Below are 24,842 nucleotides of genomic sequence, written 5' to 3' on the forward strand. Positions count from 1 at the left end.
TCCTTCCTTTTTTTAATTAGATTGACCAGTACTTTGTCTATTTTGTTTTTTTCTTCAAAGTACCAGCTTCTTGTCTTATTTATTAAATCAATAGTTCTATCACTTTCAATTTTATTAATTTCTCCCTTAATTTTTAGGATTTCTAGTTTGGTTTTCTGCTGGGGGGTTTTAATTTGATCGCTTTTGAGTTTTTTTATTTGCATTTCCAATTGATTGATCTCTGCTCTCCCTAGTTTGTTAATATATGCACTCAGGGATATGAATTTACCTCTGATTACCACTTTGGCTGCATACCAAAAGGTTTGAAAGGATGTCTCACCATTGTCATTTTCCTCGATGAAATTATTAATTGTTTCTATGATTTCTTTTCTAACTAAATGATTTTGGAGTATCATATTGTTTAATTTCCAATTAGTTTTTGATTTGGTTTTCCATGTACCATTACTGATTATTATTTTATTGCCTTGTGGTCTGAAAAGGCTGCATTTATTATTTCTGCTTTTCTGCATTTGTGTGCCATGTTTCTGTGACCTAATGTATGGTCAATCTTTGTGAATGTGCCATGTGGTGCTGAGAAGAAGGTGTATTCCTTTTTATCCCTATTTATTTTCTCCATGTGTCTATTAATTCTAATTTTTCTAAGATTTCATTCACTTCTTTTACCTCTTTCTTATTTATCTTTTGATTTGATTTATCGAAATTTGATAATGGTTGGTTCAAGTCTCCCACTAATATGGTTTTACTGTCTATTTCTTCCTTCAATTCTCCTAGTTTCTCCATTAGAAATTTGGGTGCTATATTATTTGGTGCATACATGTTGATTAGTGATATTTCCTCATTATCTAAAGTCCTTTTTAACAAAATATAATTACCTTCCCTATCCCTTTTGATCAGGTCTATTTTTGCTTTAGCTTTATCAGATATCATGATTGCCACTCCTGCCTTCTTTCTGTCAGTTGAGGCCCAGAAGGTCTTACTCCACCCTTTAATTCTGACCTTGTGGGTGTCAACCCACCTCATGTGTGTTTCTTGAAGATAACATATGGTAGGGTTTTGGATTCTAATCCATTCTGCTATTTGTCTATGTTTTATGGGTGAGTTCATCCCATTCACGTTCAAAGTTATGACTGTCACTTGTGGACTCCCTGGAGTTTTGATATCCTTCCCTAATTCTAACCTTTCTTCTTCAGCTCTACCTTTTAGTCCAGTGATTTACTTTAAATCAGTCCCCCTTGTACTTCCCTTTCTACCCCCCTCTCTTCTTATTCCCTCCCTTATTTTCCCCTGTAGTCTTTTTAAAATTTCCTCCCCACCCTCTCCCTCCTTTATACTGCTTCCCTCCCGACCAGTCTGTTTTTTACCCTTCTACTCCCCTATAGGGCGCAAATCTATTCTCTCCCCAATGGATTGGATTGTTCTTCCCTCTTTGGGTCAGTTTCAAAGTACGTAAGAGTTGAGTATTTCCTATCTCCAACCTCTTTACCCTTCCAGTGTATCAATGTTCTCCCCGCCATGAGCTTCTTTGTGACATATAAATTTACCCCCATTTGTTTCTTTTCCCATTCCTTTTGGTCATAACCTCTTTTCTTTTTTAGCTTTAGTCATGTATATATATATATGTATATATATATATATATACATACATGTGTATATGTATTTATGCATGCATATATCTATATACCTATTTATGTCTTGTCCTTTCATCCTATACAGTTTGTCACTGTTTCCTCTGAGTGTAGTTCTTCTAGCTGCTCAGGTGATAGAAACAGTTTTTAAGAGTTGCCAATGACCTCTTTTCTTATAGGGATACATATCATTTTAACTTATTGAGTCTCTTAAAAAATATTTTTTGTTATTGTTGTTGTTTTTTCCCCTCTTTTTTAATTACCTTTTGATGATTCTCTTGAGTTCTGTGGTTGGACTTCAAATTTTCTGTTCAGGTCTGGTCTTTTATTTATGAATGCTTGGAACTCTTCTGTTGTGTTAAATGACCATACTTTCCCCTGTAAGAATATAGTCAGTTTTGATGGGTATTTTATTCTTGGCTGTAGACCTATTTCCCCTGCTTTCCAGAATATCGTATTCCATGCCTTTCGGTCCTTCAGTGTGGATGCAGATAGATCCTGTGTTATCCTCACTGTGTTTCCATGGTATCTGAATGGCTTCTTCTTGGAAGCTTATAATATCTGTTCTTTCATCTGATTGTTTTTGAATTTGGCTATAACATTTCTTGGTGTTGTCAGTTGGGGATTAAATACAGGGGGTGATCTGTGGATTTCCAGTCTCCACTTTCCCCTCTTGTTCTAGGATCTCAGGACAGTTTTCCTGGATAATTTCCTCTAGTATTATGTCCAGGCTTTTTCTTTTGTCGTGGTCTTCTGGTAGTCCAATTATTCTTAAATTGTCTCTTCTTGAACGATTTTCTAAATCGTCTGTTTTGTGAATGAGATGCTTCACATTTTCCTCAATTTTTTCATTCTTTTTGTTTTGTTTTATAGTGTCCTGCTGCCTTGTGAGGTCACTTGATTCTAGTTGTTTTACTCTGGTTCTTAAAGATTGCATTTCATCTCTGGCTTTTTGGTCATCTTTTTCCTTCTGGTCTGATTTTCTTTGAAGATCGTCTTTCATCCTCTTTACCTCGTTCTTTCATCTCCTTTGCCTCATCTTTCATCTCCTTTGCCTCATTTTCCAGCTAGATGATTTTGGCTTTCAGGACACTATTTTCTTGTTTTAGTTCAAGTGCCTCTGTTTCCAGATGACTTATCTTAATTTTTAAGTTCTTTTCCCAATTGTCTTCAGCCTCTCTTAGTTGTGTTTTGAGTTCTTCCAGAGCCTGTATCCAATTCGCTGGGATTTCCGGTTTATCGTTTGCTGATCTCTCCCCCTCTGTTCCATTTGCTGAGTAGTAGCTGTCTATTGTAGTTTCTTTCTTCTGTTTCTGTTGTTTGTTCAAATTCACCCCTTCTTTACTCCCCATATTTGTCTGTGCTCTTGTTCCTCTCATTTTTTTTGGTTTTTGGGGACTTCTATCGGTCTCCCCTCTTGGAGCTTTAACAGAAGATCTCTTGGTGTAATCTCTGGGGGAGGATTGTTGGGGGTTTGAGCTTTCCTGTCCTCTGGAGGGAGGCTTTTGATTGGCTTAAAGTCCAGCAGTCAATGAGGATGGATGGGGAGCCTGGGCTTCCCTGTGTTCTGGAGACTTTTGATGGGATTGAGTTCAGCTTAGTTGGGCTGGGTTTACTCTGAGTTTTAAACTTCTTGGACGGCTGGAGCAAATATGGAGGATCTCCAAAGCTCTGGCCAGGCTGCCAAGTCTATGCTCCTTCTAGGCTGCCATCTTGACTTCGCCTCTAGGTTTATGTTTTTTCAGAAGACCCTGCTCTGTAAGGGGGGAGGTGCATGGCCTCCCTGGGCTCTGAGGGTTCCTGATGGGATTAGGTTCACCTGGTTTGGGCCGAATGAGCCCTGAAGCAAAAAACCTCCTCCTCCACAATCTGTGTTGAATGCCTGAAGACTGGCCCCGGTTGTTTTCAAGGTAAGCCCTTCACCAGCACTGAAGTTTTTGTTCTTTCAGAAGCTCTGAGGGCTCCTGATGGGATTAGGTTCAGGTGGTGTTGGCTGAATGATCCCAGAGCCAAAAAGAGGAAGAAAAAAAAACACAACCTCCTCCTCCACAGTCTGTGTTGAATGCCCGGAGACTGGCCCGGGGTTACTTTCAAGATAGGCTCTTTGGAGCAACCCCTTTGCCAGCCCTGAGTTTTCTGTCCTTTCAGTAGCTCTGAGGGCTCCTGATGGTATTGGGTTCAGCTGGTGCCCCAAAGCTGGGACCTCCCTTGAGACTCAGATGGAAGGACCCAGCCAGGGGGCTACAGGCTTCCTCCTTCTCTCTATGTTTCCCTGCCGTCTGTGTTGGGCGCCCCAGAGACTGGCTCAGGTTGCTTTCAAGGTGAGTCCTCAGAGCCCTGAGGTTCCCGCTGCTGCCATGGGCTCAGCACTCTGGGTTGGGGGGGGGGGGTCCTGGGACCTTCCTTCTGCCTACCCCTTAGATCCGAGTGATCTAGGGTTCTGGTTTTTGGGGTGCTGTACCTTTTGATCCAGGTCCAGGAGGAGGGTTCCCCAGGTCTATCCTGTTGTTCAGCTTGAATTTCGGTGTCCTAGGAGCACTCTGTTTGAGATCGGTGAGGAAGGGTTTCCGAGGTCTGAACTTTCGATGCTTCTACGCCGCCATCTTGACCGGAAGTCCCAAAAAACCAGCCACATCTTTTATTCACCTCCATCATGTCCACATCATTAACGAGCATTTATTAAGCCGTTATTATGAGCCAGGTACCATGCTAGGTACTGGGGATGAAAAGAGAACAGCATCTGCTCTCAAGGAGCTTACAGTATGGCCAGGGGAGACAACATGTCCATACATGGGTGCGTGCCAAGAGAGCCAATGTGGTGGAGGAATGCAGGCACTGATACTCATGACTGAGTGCTCTGATCAATAAGTTTAATTAATTGGATTTAATAATTTATTATTAATTGTTATAATTTATACAATATAATTATAATTAATTTCAGTAAAGATACTGATCGACCAGTTTAAAAACATTAAGAGCAGACCTATAACAACTACACACAGAAGCTTCTTTATCATTCTTCCAGGAGCAGCAGGCAAAGCATTAATTAGCAATAGCACACATTTTTTTGTAAGGTTTGAAGGCTTGCAAATTGCTTTACATAATGGTCTCATTCATGTCTTGTAAGACAGATACCAGGGGCATTATTTTCATTTTATAGATGAGAAATGGAGGCTCAGAAGTCAGCTGACTTGTTTACACTCCACATTCTTGATACATAACTGCTGACTTATTTTAATAATTTGGCCTTTTCTATTTCAGAAAGGCTCATATATCAAGAAGGAAAGAAGGAAAGAAGGAAAGAAGGAAAGAAGGAAAGAAAGAAGGAAAGAAAGAAAGAAAGAAAGAAAGAAAGAAAGAAAGAAAGAAAGAAAGAAAGAAAGAAAGAAAGAAAGAAAGAAAGAAAGAAAGAAAGAAAGAAAGAAAGAAAGAAAGAAAGAAAGAAAGAAAGAAAGAAAGAAAGAAAGAAAGAAAGAAAGAAAGAAGAGAGAGAGAGAGAGAGAGAGAGAGAGAGAGAGAGAGAGAGAGAGAGAGAGGGAGGGAGGGAGGGAGGGAGGGAGGGAGGGAGGGAGGGAGGGAGGGAGGGAGGGAGGGAGGAAGGAAGGAAGGAAGGAAGGAAGGAAGGAAGGAAGGAAGGAAGGAAGGAAGGAAGGAAGGAAGGAAGGAAGGAAGGAAGGAAGGAAGGAAGGAAGGAAGGAAGGAAGGAAGGAAGGAAGGAAGGAAGGAAGGAAGGAAGGAAGAATGATGCTATTTCCTCAGCCTAATATGGCTGACTCTTTTTAGAGAGCTTGTCAAGCCTTTCAGGGTCATTGGGTCACCAAGCATGACAGTGTAAAATATAAGGTGGTGTTATTACTGCTTCTAAGTGGCAGTTTACAGATGTTGAGAATGTCGTATTGGTTTGAAATCAATTCTAGACACGGCTGGATAATGTTTGCTTAATCAGCAGAAGAATCCGAGTGTCATCTTGTTGCACTCAGACCCTTATTATCTTCTCCTTCAACTCAGAAAAGGCCAATTTCAAAGCTAAATTGATTCCGGTAAATACAGAGTTTCAAGAGAATCCTTTTATTAGATTCTGACAACCTCAATTGGCCCGTGGATGCCAAACTGAGCCAAACAAAACAGGGAAGCTGCTGATAAGAAACTAGGACTAACCATACTGTGTTCTTGGTGTGTGTAAAATTAGAATTTAGACATCAGTAGGGTCGACCAGTTGAGATGCAGGAGACGAACAGAGTCAGGAGAGAAATTAGACTAGATGTAATAACAATGACTCGCACTTTTATAGCCTTAGTTGACAGAATAACAGCTCAAAAGGCATCTCATTTGACCTGTATCTCAACACTTGCTTTTAAAATCTCCCTGAAAAAGTCATCCATGCTTTGCTTGAAGACCACCATTAAGGAGGGACCCACCGCCTCCAGATCACCCCACCAACACAATTTATTTTGTGATAGTCCTAATTGTTGGGATTTTTTTTAAAAAATGGCTAAAAATCTGCCTCTCAGCAGCTAGCCCCCCTTGCTCTCAAGTTGTGGGGCAGCTAGATGGTGGATAGTCCTGGACCTGGAATATGGAAGTTTTTGTTCAATCATCTCAGTCATGTCCAAATCTCTGTGACCCCATTTGAGATTTTCTTTGCAGAGATATTGGAGTGATTTATCATTTCCTTCTCCAGTTCATTTTATAGATCAGGAAGGGCTTACCCCAGGAGACACAGCTAGTAAGTGTCTGAGGCCAGATTTGAACTCATGAAGATAAATCCGTCAGACTCCAGGCCTGGCAGTTAAAATAGTTATGTGACTCTGAGCAGGTCACCAAACCTGTCAGCCTCAGTTTCTTCATCTATAAAATGGGACTAATAATAGCACCTTGATCACGGGGTTATTATGAGAATCAGATGAGATAATACTTATAAGGCACTTAGCACATAAGTGTTATATATAAATGTTAGCTACTATTATTATTATTCATTTTCCCCAAACATGCCTCCCTTTTCTGAACCCCCATCCTTGCAATGAGCAGCAGGGACAAAAACACCACCAGGTGCCATAAACTTTTTGTTCAACCCCCCATAACACCCATTAAAATGAGCAAAAATGGGGTTTCAAAATAAGCTTGCAGAGTCAAGCAGCCAATGTTTTTACCCCATTTTACAAACAAAGAAAGTGAGGTTCTGAGATGTTAATTGACTTATCTAGGATTGCAAATAATTCCTCATCGCAAAGGCTCTATATAAGTGGATGAATAATAATGGACAGACATATAGTCAATCCCAACTGCATGTAAACACTTCCCTTTTATCAAAAATGATGGAGTTCTACATTTAACTGTTGATTTTATTCCCCACAAATATGAGGAAAAACCCTCCCAGACCTCAGATGAGGGGAAAAGCAGGAGATAGAGACATGTTTATCACTCTCTGGTTTATGTGAGATTTGACAGAAAAGTTATGGAGAGAAAATGAAAAAAAGAATGTCTGAATGGCTTGGTTTGTACTGAAAGTCAGATGCCAGCAGGGATTTAGATCCACAACTTTGGGGTTCAAACCCAAATCCCACCAGGTTGACCCTGAGCAACTCAGTCTATTTGGGTCTGTTTCCCCCCATTTTTTTCAGTGCCTTCCAATGAGTAGATATTTCACAAATGTTCATTCAGTGCAATTGAATGACTGACTGGGACTCCAAACTTTGACCTTGGCATGGTGACTTACCACATGTTCTAACCCCCTGGACTCATGGCCATTATTAAACCCACCACACAGATGAATGACAGAATCTTGTGCCTACAGGAAATACAATGTGAATAGAAAAACAGACATTGTCAATTGGAGGAATGAAAGCAATTGGAGCATAGGAAAAAATGCTCCAAACACTACATAAGTAAGAAGAATTGAAAGAAATCTCTCAACTTCTAATTCATAACCAGATTAATAAAAAGAAGAAATGGAGGAAGGGAGAAATGGCCATTGTTGGCAGGACTGTGGCAAGAAAGGCATAGAAGGAATCCTAAATCCCTTCATGGTTGCCATAAATGTGGGTTTTAAAAACTAATAATAACTAAGTATTATATTTTGAAAGTTTTACTAATAATAACTAAAGCAAAAGAACTGCCTGAACTCAGCCCAGTCACAGGTCAAAAAGAGAGAGGGGAAGGAGTTACAGCCACTTAAATACAATCACACAAAATGGGAGGATGCAGGAAAAGGGAATTTTGCAAAATACTAGGAACTTCTGGGGGATGAAGTCCAAAGGTAAAAAATCTCCATTTATACATAATAAACTATTGGTGGAGCTCTGAATTAGCCCAACTCTTCTGGAAAGCAAAATGGAGCTCTCCCCCCAAAGTCACTAAACTGTTCAGAACCAGTGGGATTACTCTTATATGAGGGTTATATGTTAAAGACAGTCAAAGAGGGAGGGAAAATACTCATGCAAAGAAAAGGATTTCCAGGGGGCAGCTGGGTAGCTCAGTGGATTAAGAGTCAGCCCTAGAGACGGGAGGTCCTAGGTTCAAATCTGGCCTCAGATACTTCCTAGCTGTGTGACCCTGGGCAAGTCACTTGACCCCCATTGCCTAGCCCTTACCACTCTTCTGCCTTGGAGCCAATACACAGTATTGACTCCAAGATGGAAGGTAAGGGTTTAAAAAAAAAAAGAAAAGGATTTCCAGCATCACTCTTCACCATTGCAGAGAACCAGAAGCAAAGTAGGTGCTCCGCAATGGAGGAATAGGTGAAGCAAATGTGTTACATGATTGTGATGGAATATCATTGGGGTGAACAAACAGATGAATCTGATGGATTCAAAGATGTGCATTTTGGTCCCCATTTTTTTTCATTTGGAACTAAGATGACTAGAAGTAATGGCATAGTGAATTGTTACCTGGACTTAGAGTTGGGAAGATCTAAGTTCAAATCCTACATCTGGCACATGTCACCTGTGTTACAAACCTTATGGGCTACTTGTTAAGACTATAAGTTAGATGAGCTGACTATGGATCAGAAGAAAAAGTGTCCACTTTGGGCAATGGTTTCACATTGGCAAAACCATGGGGCAGAGCACGCTTGGCAGTCAGACCCAGTGTCTAGTGACTCTTGTGTATACTGATCAATACATTTACACGAAAGCATTTTTCTCTTCCTTTTTATGAGCATTTTGGTTGGGTTTTTTCCTTTAATGCCACAGTCAGTTATTACTATACCGTGCCTGCATTATTCCCAGAGGAAAAAAAATAAGGAAATAAAAGTCAATTAAGTCTAGCAGTGTATGTTATACCCCAAACCCATGATTGGGCACTACATGCTGGACCCTCGGGAACCAAGAAGAGTCCCTGCAATGAATCCAAGTACGATTGTCTTTTGGCACTGTTTTCATTTACATTATGGTCATCACGGAATATCTTTTGGTTCCGCTTTCATCACTCGACATGACTTCCTACAAGTCTTCCAGGGCTTCCCCGAATTGTTGAAATTCACCCTTTTTACAGTGTAATTGTATTCTATTCCAGTTGTTTAATGATCCCACCAGCAGAAGGGCACCACTTCATTTACGGGCTTTTTGGTTTGGGATTTGGGTTTTTGTTTTGTTTTGTTTTTACTGTCACAAAAAGTATCGTGATGCGATTCTCGCAATAAGCCAAACCTTCCTTTCAAAGGTCAGAGGAAAGACTAGATCCAGTAATGATAACGATGACTCCCCAAAGGGTCACCCACTTCTGACTCCACTCTATGTAGTCAGTGTCTTACTTTAGCTCTACACCCAGTGGCAAGATCAGGGAGACAAAGTGAATGAAAGCATGGTGGGTTTTCTTGAATTGTTTTTCAGACTCACTGGACCAGTTCACAGCTTCACCAACCCTCAAGCCTTTTCAACATAAAAATCAGAACCCCAAAATAGCTGAAAACCCATAAAGGTAGAGACTTGAGTAACTGTCTTTTCTCGACATTCTTCAGCTCTTACTAGGTTACGTTGTTCATGATCTTCCACTCAACAAGGCAAATACAAATGTGGTCACACCCAGGGAGCCATCCCAGTTGGCACAAGACCCACTCAATGAAACCTCGGAGGCAATGGGACAAGGCTTCAGAATCGTGAGTGAGCCCCCATTCTCCGGTGTAAAAGACGTCCCTCCCTCCCCTTTCCATCAGAAGTTCTGGTCTTAAATGGGGTGGAATTACCCCATTCCCTCAGCATAAGCAAAAGGAAGAGGGCTCCATCCTCCCCACTCCACTGTCTGCTTACCTAAATTAAAGGGATCGCTGTGAACTGTAGGTGAAGGACTTCTGGCCTGAAGAAAGGGGTCACTAGAGGCGTTTGATGTGCTCAGAAAAGAACCCAGTAAATCGGGACCAGATGGTTTGGATGGAGCTCCAAATGGGTCAAAGGTTGCAGCTGGAGGGAAACAAAAGAAGACAAAATTGGCTAGTGTATATGGAACATGAGTAAACTTCCTGGATGCACTGGGAGTTCATTCTTGTCTTCAGAGCAGAGCCATGACTGCCAAGAGTGATGTCTAGAGCAAGAGTTAGAAAAGGGACTTTGGGTAAGCGGGGCTGGAGAGAGAACCAAGACCATAGGACACAAGGTACATGGGGGAAGACCCCAGAACGATGCTCCAAAGTCACAGGAAGGGGACATTGCTCCATAAGAAGAACACAGAGGCTCAAGGAAACTGAGTTCATGAAGAAAATTCCAAGACACCATGAAGCTGCTGTTGGCAAGGCCACTCCTAGAGGTAGGGCAAAGGGAACTGGGGGGCATGGGGGGGGGGAGAGGGAATGGCCAGCCTGGAGAGGAACTAGGAAGGAAATCTCCTTCTAGTCACTTCCTCTTTCAGCTAGTTAGTCTCACTAATTAGATGTTAAATGAATCATTTGTACCTTCTGGAGGAGTTAAAGGCTACAACATTTTGGCCCACCCTTCTTAAGCAAATTCTAAGTTGTCTAAGTGTAAGAGCAGCTCAGTACGGCAGGGAACCTTTATATAGTCAGAGGGCTTGGGTTCAAAACCTGATGTTCCCATTTATTACACTCATGATCTTGGAAGTTACGTTTCCTTTATAAGCTTCAATTTCCTCACCTGCAAAATAAGGTGGGACCACATTCCTCTTAGTTCTCTTTCAGTTCTAATTCTATGGCTCAGTGTTGACTACAAGCTGATCAATGAATAAAGCAGGAAAAGGACTGCAAAATGTGTTGAGCCTAATGTTACCTTGGGTTATCTTAATACTAACAAGCAAGCAATATTTCCACTGGCAACATAAGATTGAGTCTGCTTCTGGGGAAGGAAAAAGAGGGTGGGACAAGTTCCATGGTTCTGCTTTTCTGATCATAGATTTCAAACTGCATAGAACCCTAGAGATTATCTAGCCTGAAGTTTGTAATCTGAGAAGCATGAACTGTTGACAAATATTCTGTTCCTTGCATTCCAACATATTTGGCTCCCTTTATAATCCTCTAATTTTATTTTATGCACTTAAAAACATGATTCTAAGAAGAGGCCCAAAGGTTTCATCAGATTGCCCAATGAATCTGAATCTAGGATACGCACACACACACAGAGTTAAGAACCTCTGATCTAGCATAGCTTTTCCATTTGACATGCAGAAATGGAGCCTCTGGGAAGGGAAGTGACTTCTCCAAGGTGAAACAGCAATTAAGTAGCACAGCCATAAAAAGAAGCCAGGTTTTCAGACTCCACGTCTGGACTGCCTTTCTGTACTGTAGAAACCAGGATGACATGGGGAATTTTTTTGTTTGTTTTTCAGTGGTCTCCATCCTATCCACTCATCATGTATGGCCAGAGAAGAGGAATTATGCAAATGAAATGCAACTTTTATCAAAGGGGAACTTAATGCCCCACAGCACTCAGACAGGTAGCTCCAAAAGATGCTCAAGAACAGGGAAGCCAAAGGTCAGGAAATCTTTCTGTGGTTTGATTTGGTTGTTTCTTGTTGGAGCTGATCTCCTCCTGACTTCTTCCATGTAAGGAATTCCTGATGTGGAAATTCTTTTCTCTGATGCAAGTCAGGAGTTCCTCTGTCTGTCCCAGTAGCCTAGGCACTATGGTAGAATAGAAAGATGCTGGATTTTGAGTCAAAAGCCTTTGGTTCAAATCCAGATCACCTTTGCTTTTTTACTTTCTAACATTAAATGAGTTATTTAAGTTTCAGGACCCTACTTCCTCCTCTGTAAAATGAGGAATGAATTCTTAAGGAACTGTCCAGCTCTTAAGCTTATGAACACACTCAGCTGTAAATCTACGAGTCTACAAATCCTTTCCTCTTCCCAATGCAATCCCTTCAAAATATAGCTCAAGTATATACTCCTATGCCAGCCCTTTCCTCATCCCTTGAAGTTTACCGTTCTCTCCTTCCTAAAATTACTTGGGAATCATGTATGTGTATACATGTTGCATTCTCTTTATAGAATGTAAACTCACTGAGGACAAGGTCTATTTTATTGTTGTATGTATATATTTAGTGCCTGGCACAGTGTTTGGTACACAGTAGGTGATTAATAAGTGTTTTTATTAGATTGCATTGGATTCCTTGAGTTTCATTTATTTATTTTCTTTCTTTCTTTTTTTACTTTAGTTTGCCTTTTTCAGTGGAAGAGTCAGCCTCAGTGATTTTCAAGCTCCTTTACTTTGGGGTTGGGATGGATCACACATTGGGAAGAGATTTATTCCAAGTAAGTTACAACATGAAAGTCATGGTGGACAACGAACACACATCAGGAGATTAATTTCTTTCTACACATTATTTCATTGGATTGTGCTACCAACTCCTCTCTGTAGATTCCTGTGATGGGTTCCACTTGGGACAAAGTGAGTGCTAAGACCATAGCAGATGCCGCCCTAAAACTAGAACTTTCTGCAAATTTCTTAAATACTATGGGAACGAGAGACAGCCTAGCAGAGCATCAAACCCCTGGTCTAGGAGTCAGGGAACCTCCCTTTGAGTTCCAGTACTAGCTCTGCCTCATACTAGCTGGGTGGCCTTAAGAAGGCTTGGACTATATTACTGCAAGTTCCCTTCCATCTCTAAAAGCATGAAATTTGCAATTCTGCATCCCATTCGTGCTCTGATTCTCATCCATCCGAGCTGCTCTGAGCCAAGATCTAGCACCTAATAGCATCAGCCATACTGTTACTTTTCCCCAATCTTAGGGTGAAGAAGATGCCTCATGAAACCAGACAGCTCATATAACTCAAACAGGAGTCACATCATTGAAGTCACTATGCTTACTGGGTCATTTTCAAGGCTTGTGGGTCTTGGGTTCGACATTAATTTATTGCTAAAATTGACACCAAGCAAAGCTCACCACTGTAGGTCAAAACTGCCTACACGAGGAGGGTGTAATTCATGCTGATGAAGGGTGCTAGAAGCTTGAGCAAGGAGCAGCCAGAACCAGTGTGATATTGCAGAAAGATTATTTGATGGTGAAGAGACTTGATGCAGGCACCAACTAGCTATGTGATCTAAAGGGAATCCCTTCACATCTCTATTTCTTTAGCCTTAAACAGAGTTCCTGGGCCAGTCCTGACAGTATCTCCTCTTCCCTCTTCCAGAACTTTGTATGTGCACTTTCTCCTGATCTCTTTACTGATCTGTTCCAGAATTTCCCCAGGAATCTAAGGCAAGTTCACTGGCCTTTAGTTGGTAAGTTCCCTTTTCTGAAAATCGCAGAGAGACTAACCCTATTTCCCAAGTCCTTTCAAATATCTTTAAAAGACCTCACGAGGGGCCAGTGCTTTGAGTACCCAAAGGATGGAACACATCCTTCTCTCCAACTTTAGAATCTGGCTCCTCCAGACACCAGTTACAAGAAGATAAGACCACAGAGAGTCCACCACAGCCAGAACCACTGTCATCTCAATAATCTTTGCCTTTATATTTCTTGGCAACTATTTTGTATTGACCCATCTGTGAACATGCTCTCTCTTCCTTCCTCCATCAGAGGGGAAAACCCCTGAGATCAAGGATTGCTTCATTTTTGCCCTTGTATGACCAGCATCTGTCATGGTACCAGGCAAACAAGAGGCATATTAATCAATACTTGATCATTGATCTGTCTATACCTCTGGCTGAAGCTGATTGGGGAAGGAGAAAGACTGCTGGATTCAGAATTCAGAGACCTGGATTTAATTCTGGACTCTGACCCTTACTCCAGGAAAATCATTTTAATTGCTCTGTGTCTCAGTTTTCTTCTCTTCAAAATCGTTTCGCTCTCTGTCTGATGGGGTTACTGTAAAGAAAATATTTTGCAAATGGGAATACAATAGTAACGTGTTTATTAGTAATTAGCAATATTATTGCATTTGTTGTTGTCATTGTTATGATTGGCAGTATAAGCTGAGGAAGTCGGGCTTTCACATTCTGGAAGGAAAAGTGTTATAAATGAAAATATGCATGTATCCTTGTAAGCTCTTGAAAACTGGCCTACTTTCCAATTACTCTTTTTTTAAACCCTCACCTTCCATCTTAGATACTGTGCACTGGTTCTAAGGCAGATGAGCAGTAAGGGCTTAGGCAATGGAGGTTAAGTGACTTGCCCAGGGTCACACACTAGAAAGTGTCTGAGTCTCAATTTGAACCCAAGACCTCCTGTCTCAAGGCCTCAAACCACTGAGCCACCTAGCTGTCCCTTTAATTACTCCTTATAGTAATTTTATATATTAATATAGAAATATTAAGTATTTATATATGATATAAATATATTTTATACAAATATATACTATATGACATATAGTATATTATATATTATATATTATAATATATACTATATATTATAGTATAGTATATATACTATATAAATTATACTATATAGATATAAATAATAAACATATAAAATATATCACTATTTTATATATTATTATATTACACATATAATATAGTGATATACTCCTGGGATATTACCCTTAAGATCATGAAATCATGACAATTAGAGGCTAGAAAGATTGGACTCCATGACAGGGTCAGTGGGTGTGCCCTAAGCTGGAGGATGCACCTCTGAGAGTTACCTTCTCCCCCTCTTGCGGAGGGAGACGGCGAGCCAGAAGCTGCAGACCGTCGGGGTGTTGAGTGGGCTGATCCTGCTCCACTTGGATGGAACACATCCTCCACCCCTGGAGGTCCGGCCTGACCTCCACCCCCAAACAGGTCACTCAACAAGTCCGAATTGGTGGGGGGAGCCACAGGCTGAGAAGAGAAAGCCTTGCTCGGACTTCCCTCCAGCCCCAGAAGGTCCACATCTTCAGGGGGCGCAGGGGGAGGGGCCTCCTGTTGCTTTTTGTTATGTTTCGATGCTGCTGCGGGGGGCTTGTCCCCACTGGCGTTACTGTGCTGGCTTGAGAGAGAAAGGAGCTCATCATCGGACTGTTCGCTCTCCTCGTGCACCAGCGCCGCTCGGTCCTCAGAGGTGGGATGACTGCTGGCCTTGTCGGACTTCTGATCTGCGGAATTCCAAATAACTGGTTAATTTCTTGGCTGAAGATGGACTTCACACAACCTGAGCTGGAGAGACCTGGGGGCCATCTGGTACACCAGTGCCTGGCCCTCTCTGCCTCTAGCATCCAGCACTCTGGGGAAGCTTTCTTTGAAGCTCTCTGGGGAAGGGGAACCCACCCACAGCCTCCACTTTGGGACAGCTCCAACTGAGAGGAAGCTTTTCCTGACATCTAACCGGAATCATCGTCATTTCCACCCTCTGCCCCTACTTCTATCTCCTGGAATCCCAAATCGATTCCCCGCTACAGGTGACAGTCTTTTGAACCTTTGAAGACAGCCGTCATGTCCTCTTTGCTGTCTTCTCCAAGACAAATATTCCCAACTCCTTTCACATGATCCTCACAGGGCACGAGTTCCAAGCCCCTCACTTTCCTGGCTGCTCTCCTTCGAAAGCTCTTACGGAGTTTTTAATACTCTTTTAAGAGTAAATAAAAGCAGGAGAGAAAAGGGATCTAGGCACTGCGTGGATTGCATTATGGACAGCAAACCTTGTCCATTGGTAACATCCCTCACTAGCGTTCTCCAAGGGAAACTTTGAAAATAAAGCCCTGAATCATCTCCCTCATCCCTCCATCTCATTTCCCTCAGCTGAGGGAAAAGAGAAGCCTGAAACCTGGAAAATTTAGAGAGGGGAGAACTCAGAGGAAGCTGGTGCCTTGGACTAGTTTAGGAGGGGATAAGGGTTTCTCTCACGTGGAAAGAGGAGGAGGAAGGAATTCTGCAAAGGGGGCCCTCAGGGAGCCTCAACAACATCCAAATCTGCCCAAGTCAATAATAATAACACATCCACAAGCCAATGTCAGAAGTGAAAAGGGATCCAAAGCTGAATTGGTGGTTGTTGTTCAGGCTTTTCATTTCTGACTCTCTGTGACTCTATTTGGGATTTTCTTGGCAAAGATCCTGGAGTGACTTGCCATTACCATCTCCAGCTCTTTTTACAGTGAGGAAACTGAGGCAAATGGAGTTGTGATTTACCAAAGCTTAACAGGAATAAGTTGTGTAATTGTTCATCAATTCTTCCTACACTGATAGGTAACGGTGGTTAAAAACATTTACTTGAGAAAGGCCACCTATGGGAAAATCAAGGTTACCAAAGGGATTCTGAATCCTTCCTAAATTCTGCTAATTCATCCTGAGGAACTTACTCTGAAAGCAAATTCAGAAACACTGAGATTGGCATCTATAGTTCAGAAACAATGTGAGACAACAATTAGATTGGGGCATGGAGGAGAGCATCCTGGCTCTGGAATCAGACCTGATTCTGATTCTTCACTCTGCTGCTTAAAACCTGTGAGACCTGGAGCAAGTCACCTTTCTGGCCTCAGTTTCCTCATCTGTAAAATAAAGGGGTTGGACCTTGAACCAATATCATGTATTGGTTCTAAGGAAGAAGAGCAGTAAGGGGTCAGCAATGGGAGTTAAGCTGACATGACCAAGTTCATATAGCTAGGAAGTATCTGAGGCCATATTAGAACCTAGGACCTCCTATCTGTAGGCCTAGCACTCAGTTCACTGAGCCTAGGGGGGAAACAAGAAGGAAGGGGGAGAGAGAGACAGCGATAGAGAAAGGGAGACAGACAGACAGATAAAGACAGAGAGAGAAGGAAGGAAGGAAGGAAGGGAGGGAGGGAGGGAGGGAGGGAGGGAGGGAGGGAGGGAGGGAGGGAGGGAGGGAGGGAGGGAGGAAGGAAGGAAGGAAGGAAGGAAGGAAGGAAGGAAGGAAGGAAGGAAGGAAGGAAGGAAGGAAGGAAGGAAGGAAGGAAGGAAGGAAGGAAGGAAGGAAGGAAGGAAGGAAGGAAGGAAGGTTTGAATATATATCAAAAAAGTTGGAGAAAATTCCAAGCTGCCCACCCACCATCTCTCTACTAGAAGAAACTCTTTGTTGGGTCAAACTTTTCACTGCCTCAACTGGCATGGACAGGCCAAGCAGGTGCCCTCGAGAGCAGCAATTTCTTCAAAGTGAGAAATCCCATTTCCCTTTAGTCTGCTCACAAAAAGTCAACAGTGGAGACACCAAGTCATCGCAAGAACAGTTTGAAGGCAACTCCCTTCCCTGCTTCTTTGCAAAGATGGAGGACTACGGCTAGGGAACTTCCAACATATCATGGTGGTCTTTTGGGATGTGTTGGGTAGTCTTACTGAATCAGCATCCCTATCCCCAGCCCCCTTCTCATCCCTTGCCAGGAGGGATTGCTCTTTGAAAACGAAGGGTATTTTGGAAAATCCTGGCGACACAAAAACAAAAAACATCCATGCTTTTTAAAAGATAAAATAGACAGTGAAGCTACCTTGCCAGTTAAGAGATGAAAAGAAAGCACCCTGCCCAGCATGCCTTGGGTGGTCTGGAGGAACATCTGCTGAGGCTCTACCTGTAACACAGAAGGTGAGAGGGATTTCCCGTGCTTGGAAGGTGAGCACCCTCCTGCTCTCAGCTGCATGCAGGCACCACTTCCTTGAAAGCTCAGCTCAGAGACCACACCCTACCTGAGGCTTGGCTAATTCATTCCCCCAGGTAGGAAGTCTCCACTGAACATTTTTTTGTCTATTTACTCTGCATGCACTTTTAATTTACTTTTCCTGGTACATGAATGTAAGCTCCTTGAGGGCAGCCACATTTCACTTTTGCCCTGGTGCTTCCAGTTCTTCTCCCACAGCTTGGCCCATAGTAGTGGTTCAGTAAAGGCCTTCTGAGTTCCTTTAGGAAGGATCTCTCTCCTCCAGGTGGGGTATGGAGTGAGCTGGTGAATCTTACCTGCTGAGGCCAGAGTGTCTTGCTGCTCCTGATGAGAAGAGAAGAGGATGCTGGGACTGATGTCTTTTGTGGAGAAATTTTCCCAGGGCGGAGTTAAATCTGTCTGCCTGTCATTAGGTTCAATTTCAATCTCCAAAATAACATGGAACAGCTGCGGGTATTTTTCTGGAGAGTCACATGCATCCAACTCAGGCCTAAACAGAGGTGTTTTGTGTTTATTTTTATTTTTTAGAGAATAATGGGAAAGAGATTCAATGAAACCAAGTGATTATTTTGCTTACAAAATTCAACAGAGATATGAGCTGGACAAAGCTAACTGCAAAGGTTTCTTCCTACCCTGAGCTTCTGGGATTCTGCAGAAAGGGCAAGATCTCTTCAAGGAAGCCACTTAAGACCGGCTGAGATAAACACTTAGGTGGGGTGGGGGGGAACCCTAAAATTAAAAGGAAGCCTTTGAAGAGTAGTCATAGGACAAAGGATTAGTCTTGTTCTGCTTGGCCTCAGATGCAGGAATCGCAGAGGCAAATATAGGATGAGAGGAAAACTTCCTCCCCCCACTATGGTGATACAGAAGTGGGATGGGCTGCCTCTAGGGGTGGGAAATCCCTGTCCTTTGAAGTCTTAAAGCAGAGTCTGAATGGCAGACATCACCAAGCAGGGCACAGTATGGAGAGGAATGGCTTTGGAGTCAGAGAGATCGAGTTCAAAACCGGGCTCTGACACTAAGTTATTGTGTGACCTCAGACAAGTGACTTAAGTTCTCTTGGCCTTGGCTTCCTTATGTGTAAAAAGAGGGGGCTAGACAAGATGACTTCTAAGATCTTATCCAACTTTATGACCCTTTACTCAGTTTACTCATCTATAAAGTGAGTGGTTGGACCATATGACCTCTGGGCTCCTCTTATTTCCTAATCACATTATTGCCTCATATTTAGCTAGCAGAGGTCATTAAATGGCCCAGATCTTTATTGGATAAGTGGCTTTCTAGTCATGTCTCCCTCTTGCCTGATAGATGTGGTCTATTTTGTCCCATGGAAGAACCTGAGATAGCCTGGGAAAGATGTGGATGGACAGAGAAGATGACACTTCAGAGAAACATAGATTTTCAGATTTGGGAACGTGAATAGTCTTACCATGCTTTCTTCCTGCCTTCTGGACTTCAAACTAGACCTCCACAGCCATCTCATCTGAAAACTGACCTGTCTCAGTACCTGGGAATTTTTTATCTCAAAATACCTAAACATACCTGCAGCCTTCTCACCCTGGAGCATCTCTATGCCAGACCCACCTGTTTTCTTGCTTAGGAATTCATCCTGGGACCTCCATTTTGGGATGACCCAGATTAACCAGCTTTTATTCTTCTAGACTTGTTCCAGACTTTCTGGACTTCAAAAGTATATTCCCTCCCCAGGGAACTCCCAACCCCCTGAGCTTCAGCTTCTTTCATGTTGTCTTTCCCCATTAGAATGTAAGCTCCTTGAGGGGAATGACTGCTTTTCTTTTTATTTGTATCCTCAGTGGCTTGCATAGAACCTGGCATATAGTATATGCTTAATAAATCCCTCTCTCCCTTCCTTCTTCCTTCCCCATCCCTCCATCCCTTTTTTCTTCCTTCCTCCTTCCCCCATATCCCTGTCCCTTCTTCCTTTCTTCCTTTCTTTCTTCCTTTCTTCTTTCCTTCCTTCCTTCCTTCCTTCCTTCCTTTCTTTCTTTCTTTCCTTCTTTCTGCCTTTCTTCCTTCCTTCCTTTCTTTCTTTCTTTCCTTCTTTCTGCCTTCCTTCCTTCCTTCCTTTCTCTTTCTTTCTTTCTTTCTTTCTTTCTTTCTTTCTTTCTTTCTTTCTTTCTTTCTTTCTTTCTTTCTTTCTTTCTTTCTTTCTTTCTTTCTTCCTTCCTTCCTTCCTTCCTTTCTTTCCTTCTTTCTGCCTTTCTTTCTTTCTTTCTCTCTTTCTCTTTCCTTCCTTCCTTCCTTCCCTCTTTCCCCAGATACACACTATAACATACCCAATAAATAACCCTCCAGGTTCTACTTGAAGACCTAGATAAAGGAGGAATTGATCACCTCTGGAGACAGTCCATTCCTCTTGTTAGTCAGTGTAAACTGTAATAAAGTTCTTCTTGATATTAAGCCCGAATCTGCCTCTTTGTAATGTCAATCCCTCACTCTTGATTCTGCCCCATAGAGCAAACAGAGTAAATCTGATCCCTCTTCCACATGACAGTCCTTCAGATACTTGCACCCAAACCCTCTCCTCACTTCCCTACCAGTCTGACTCCCAAGTCTACCTCATATACCAAGGATTCATGGCTCAAGGATGATGTAACCCTCCTCCTTAAACGTTTGATGTAGACTCAGCCCTTAGCACATTGAAGATGGCCCCCAAGGTGTGGACTCTTCAGGCCCATGCCATACGTACTTAGTGAATTTCAACACCGTTGTACCCAGGGGTACAAATCCCGTGTGGAACTGAATCTGGAATATTTGAGTGTTGGTCATCTAATGAGAAAAGAGAAAAAGATGGAATATAATTTGGGCAAAAAAGGTAACTGAGTCCCCAAACCAGAGCCAGAAAATCAGCTTTCTCTGGCAGTGTCTATACCCCCAAGAGCTTCTTGTACTTTTATTAATTTAGGCACCAAGTCAAAGACCTGTTTGATCCTCATTCAGCTATTAGCTAATTCTGCAAGCTTGGCCAAGAGACTAATGTTCTCTGAGCTTCAGTCTCCTCATCCATCAAATGAGCCTCAGGATAGGGAATTCCCTCACTACTTTGCAGGGCTACTTAAGGTGGGGATCAAAGGAATAGATGGAAAATCTCTGTCTAGGCTTGTGGATTCGAGGCTAATTCTGGAAGGTTTCTTTGGTGTTGTGTCCCACTGAGCACAGACCCATTAAGGAACACAACCACATTTGAGTACTAGCATTCTGCCTGGGTCATCAAATCAAAAACTAGTGATACAAGACAGAGGGGTGAGACCTGATAGCACAATAGAAAGATGGATGAACTTGGTGTCAAACTATCACCTCTGACACTTACTAGCAGAGTGACTGAGGAATAGTCACTCCAAGTCTCTGACCCTGGCTTTGCTCATCCTTAAAATGGGCACAGCACTAACCCCTCAGGAGGTCGGTGAGGAGCAAATGAGATGATGGACAGAGAGCCTTTTGCCAATTTTAAATGTTATACCACTGTTCGTTCCACTCCAACAGAGTAGATTATTTACTCATGTATTGCCATTATTATTATTTAGAAAAAAGCGATAGGTGTCCGCCATGAAGTTTGGGGAATATTCCATCTAAGGAATAGTCGTTTCCAATCTAATGGCCACTAAGGGGTATTGCCTGCTCTTCAGGTTCTACTTTGAGCTGCCCATCTATACTCAGCTGACCTCATTCTATATATCCAGAAAAAAAAAACACACAGAATCTAAAGTCAGAGGATGCAGGTTTGCTTGGATACTTCGCTGTTCAACCTTGACCAAGTACTCTAAACTGTCTAGACCTCAGTTTCCTCTTCTGTAAAATGAGAGAGTAATTAGATGATCTCTAAGGGATGGTCCAGTCCTAAATCAATGGCCCTTCCACCCTTCACTGATACTTCTACTGTGAAGGGAGGGCTGAGGAATGGTCTCTAATGAGCCTCAACAAACTCTCCTATGAAATGGGATTGCAGATCTGTTATGAGAAGTGAAGGAGGAAATGTCTGTTAGCAAATTCTATCAAGACCAGCTAGGATTACTGCTAGTATGATCATCCTAGGGCTGCTGTTTGGGTTACACTGGCTAGAGTTGGATTTGGAGTGAAGAAGGTCTAAGCCCAAGTGCTGGTTGGCATTTCCTAGCTGTGGGAGCCTGGGTGAATCACTTACTCTCTGTCAGCCTCAGTCTCCTCACCTCTAAAATGGGGTTGCAGCACCTACCTCCCAGGGTGGTTGGGGGGCATAAATGAGACAGATGGCTTAGGCAAATCCCTATGCAAACCTAAAGGTTAGCTGTTGCCATTTTCATCGGCATAACTGTACAGGGCCATGTTAAAAACTACTCTCTGGCTCCCTTAGAAAGAAGCATGAAGACACCCAGATATGCTCAGAGTCAGAGATGATCCCTTCCCTTCCCTCTGTCCATGCCCATACTTTAGCCTGCAACCGTCCCCCGATGGTTGATCTCATATGGTAAACAGACACCACCACATCGCCATGAGCCGTGACACCTAATGGAATGACAACTTTGCCTTCTTGGACCCGGAATTCTCTTTAGAGAAAGAAGGAGAGAGGGAGAGAGAGAGAGAGAGAGAGAGAGAGAGAGAGAGAGAGAGAGAGAGAGAGAGAGAGAGAGAGATTTAGTTAATGATCCCAACTGCCATGTGGATTCTTACAGGGATACTGAGAGTAGGAATGGGCAAGGGGGTGTGCTGGATCTGGCTCAGGGGATGCTGGCTTTGCCCAGACTCAGCACTAACCTCTGTGCTCATTCTTCTTCCTTCTCCCCCACTCCCACCAGAACAATGGCTGATCTTCAGCTAGCACTGTCAGGGAACAAGCTGGTGCCACAGACACAAGTACACTGTATTAGTGCCAAGCCCCCTCCCCATCCATCTGGCTCTCCAGATGATAATCTCATCCCTGCTCTGCAGTACTGTTCATTTTCTCAGATGTTTTCAGTCACCTCAATAATCTACTTGCCTATGGACAGCTAGGTGGTTCAGTGGATTGAGGGCCAAGCCTAGAGATGGGAGGGCCTGGGTTCAAAATCTGGCCTCAGGCACTTCCTATCTGTGTGACCTAGGCAATTGAGGGTAAGTTACTTGTCCAAGGTCCCAAAGATAGGAAATGTCTGAGGTCAAAATTTAACCCAGTACTTACCATCTTCAGGACTGATTTTCTATCCACTGAGCCATTTAGCTCTGTGTGACCTTGGGGAAGTCATTTCCTAGCCCTTGTTGCTCTTCTACCTTGAAACCAATACACACAGTACTGATTCTAAGACAGTCAGTAAGGTGATAATTAAAAAAGGAAAACCAACAGAAAAATCATGTTTTGTCTCACACTTTTAAACATCTAGTAGGCTGGTACATGGTAGCAAGCCTTGGGCATGAAGCAGGAAGAGTGAATTTGAATCTCAGCACTGGCCTCTTGCTGTGTAGCCTTGGCTAGTATTTGGGGTGTAGAGGGGTTTAAAGTACATAATAAATGAATGCAAGAAAGGCATGATGTCCTAGATATGTAGTACAATGATGTAGTGGAGAGAGCCACCCTGGGAGTCAGGAGAATTTGGATTTAAATCTGTCTTGCCTTGAACACAGTCTCTGTGTAACTGTGGACAAGTCACTTAACCTTGCACGGTCAAGAGAAACTCTCTAAGACCCCAAATCTAAGAGCAGAGAGTGGTCTACACTGAGAGGAGTTTCACTCCAGAAAGTCTCTACACAAATGAAATCACAGGTCCAAAAAAAAAAAATCAAGAAATCAGGATGGTACCAATACAATTCTCATGGGCTCTAATCCTGGGATTTAGTAGCAAAATGGAGGACCATGGTATGTCTTCTGCATGGAAATCCTAGCTCAGTGGAAAGGAGAACCAAGCTAAAAGAGGGAAAGGATCTGAACTCACTTCATCCTTTCATAGTCCAAGGAAGTTGTAAATATTTTGGTTTCTCCGATGAGTATATCACAAAAGGGACGGCATCCATTCCTCTGTTTGTTGAAACAAGGGACAGGGCTGAGGGTGACTGATTTCACCGTGAGAGGTTTACAGTGGGGAATGACAGGTTTGTCAGCTATGAGGTCACAAATATATCCTATGTATCTGAAAAAGAAGAAAGTTACTCTGTAGGTTTCCATCATATCACAGAGAGCCATAAGCTACGATGAAACCTGGCTCCTTCATCTTCCCTAATATAACTGTATAATCTTCCCAGGATCTGGGATTATGTCTCTGTGCTATTCCCTTCACAAATACGGAAGGTATGTTCTCTGAATCTTTGGAAATTACTGTGGCTGAAAGACTTTATCTCATAACCAACATGGTTTAGCATATTTCCAAATTCAGCTAGGCCAGGTCTTGGGCAACAGCCCTACAATCTATCATTGAGTCCTTACTCAAAGCCTTTCCAGACGGGTAGACTCGTACTCCATTGGTTTAGCCAACATCACTTCCACACCAAAATGGCGCCCTGGAGGATGCGTACACTGGCCATCCAAAATACGAATGGACCCAAGGAAATGAAGACCATTTAAATGGTAACATTGTTGTATTTCTACCAAGAACTGAGATTCCAGAATTACTCTGGAGTTGTAACGTTGCTGATGTGAATATGTCCTCCACATAGTTAACTAATCAATAAGCCTTTACTTGGCAGTGATTGTTCTAGGTGGTGAGGATACAAAGAAAATGCAAAAATCATCGTTGCTCTCAAAAAGACTTCTGTTCTAAGGAGGAAGGAAGATCATAGAGAAGTCAGAATACAATGATTAAATATAGAATCAATGGAAGTCACAACCCATCCTTTCCTCTACATCTATCTGTGATCTACCATCAATTTGACATGCAGACTCCATCAAACATGCTGGAGCCATTCATAAGCCAACAAATGAAGTCCTCAATGAGAGTCTGACGTGGAATTAAGAGACATAGTCTGGTGTAGACAGAAAAGAATTCAGATGGAAAATTAAATTGAGAAGCCATATAAGAGAGTCTCAGCTCTGCCAATCAATCAGTTAGCTAGTGTTTATTAAACATTCTCCATGTGCCAAGCACTGGGCTAAGCTATCCCTTTGTAGCTCTTTGGCCTGGTACAAATTTGAATGACCTTAAACCTCAGTTTCTTCAGCTGTAAACTGGAAATGACGAAGGGTTGCTGCATTGATCAGATGAGATAATGGAGCTAGAGTGCTCTATAATGTAAAAAGTATAGCCAAGGCCCAATTAGTGTGAATTATGAAGAGTGGACAGAA

At 42.5% G+C, this 24,842-nt stretch overlaps 1 protein-coding gene across 1 annotated transcript in view; it reads right to left on the reverse strand.

Moving 5' to 3' along the window:
- Window positions 1-24,842, reverse strand: part of DNAJC6 (DnaJ heat shock protein family (Hsp40) member C6) — a 64,390-nt gene that overhangs the window by 22,419 nt on the left and 17,129 nt on the right. Inside the window, exons 5-11 of the mRNA XM_056815013.1 lie at window positions 23,500-23,694; window positions 22,023-22,140; window positions 20,307-20,386; window positions 17,893-18,086; window positions 17,429-17,509; window positions 14,654-15,085; window positions 9,872-10,021 (exon numbers count right to left, since the gene is read on the reverse strand). Coding sequence (XP_056670991.1) covers window positions 9,872-10,021; window positions 14,654-15,085; window positions 17,429-17,509; window positions 17,893-18,086; window positions 20,307-20,386; window positions 22,023-22,140; window positions 23,500-23,694 — 1,250 coding nt within the window. The remainder of the gene's footprint in view (window positions 1-9,871; window positions 10,022-14,653; window positions 15,086-17,428; window positions 17,510-17,892; window positions 18,087-20,306; window positions 20,387-22,022; window positions 22,141-23,499; window positions 23,695-24,842) is intronic.

The sequence above is a fragment of the Monodelphis domestica genome, chromosome 2 (genome assembly GCF_027887165.1).
Source record: "Monodelphis domestica isolate mMonDom1 chromosome 2, mMonDom1.pri, whole genome shotgun sequence".
Taxonomy (NCBI): domain Eukaryota; kingdom Metazoa; phylum Chordata; class Mammalia; order Didelphimorphia; family Didelphidae; genus Monodelphis; species Monodelphis domestica.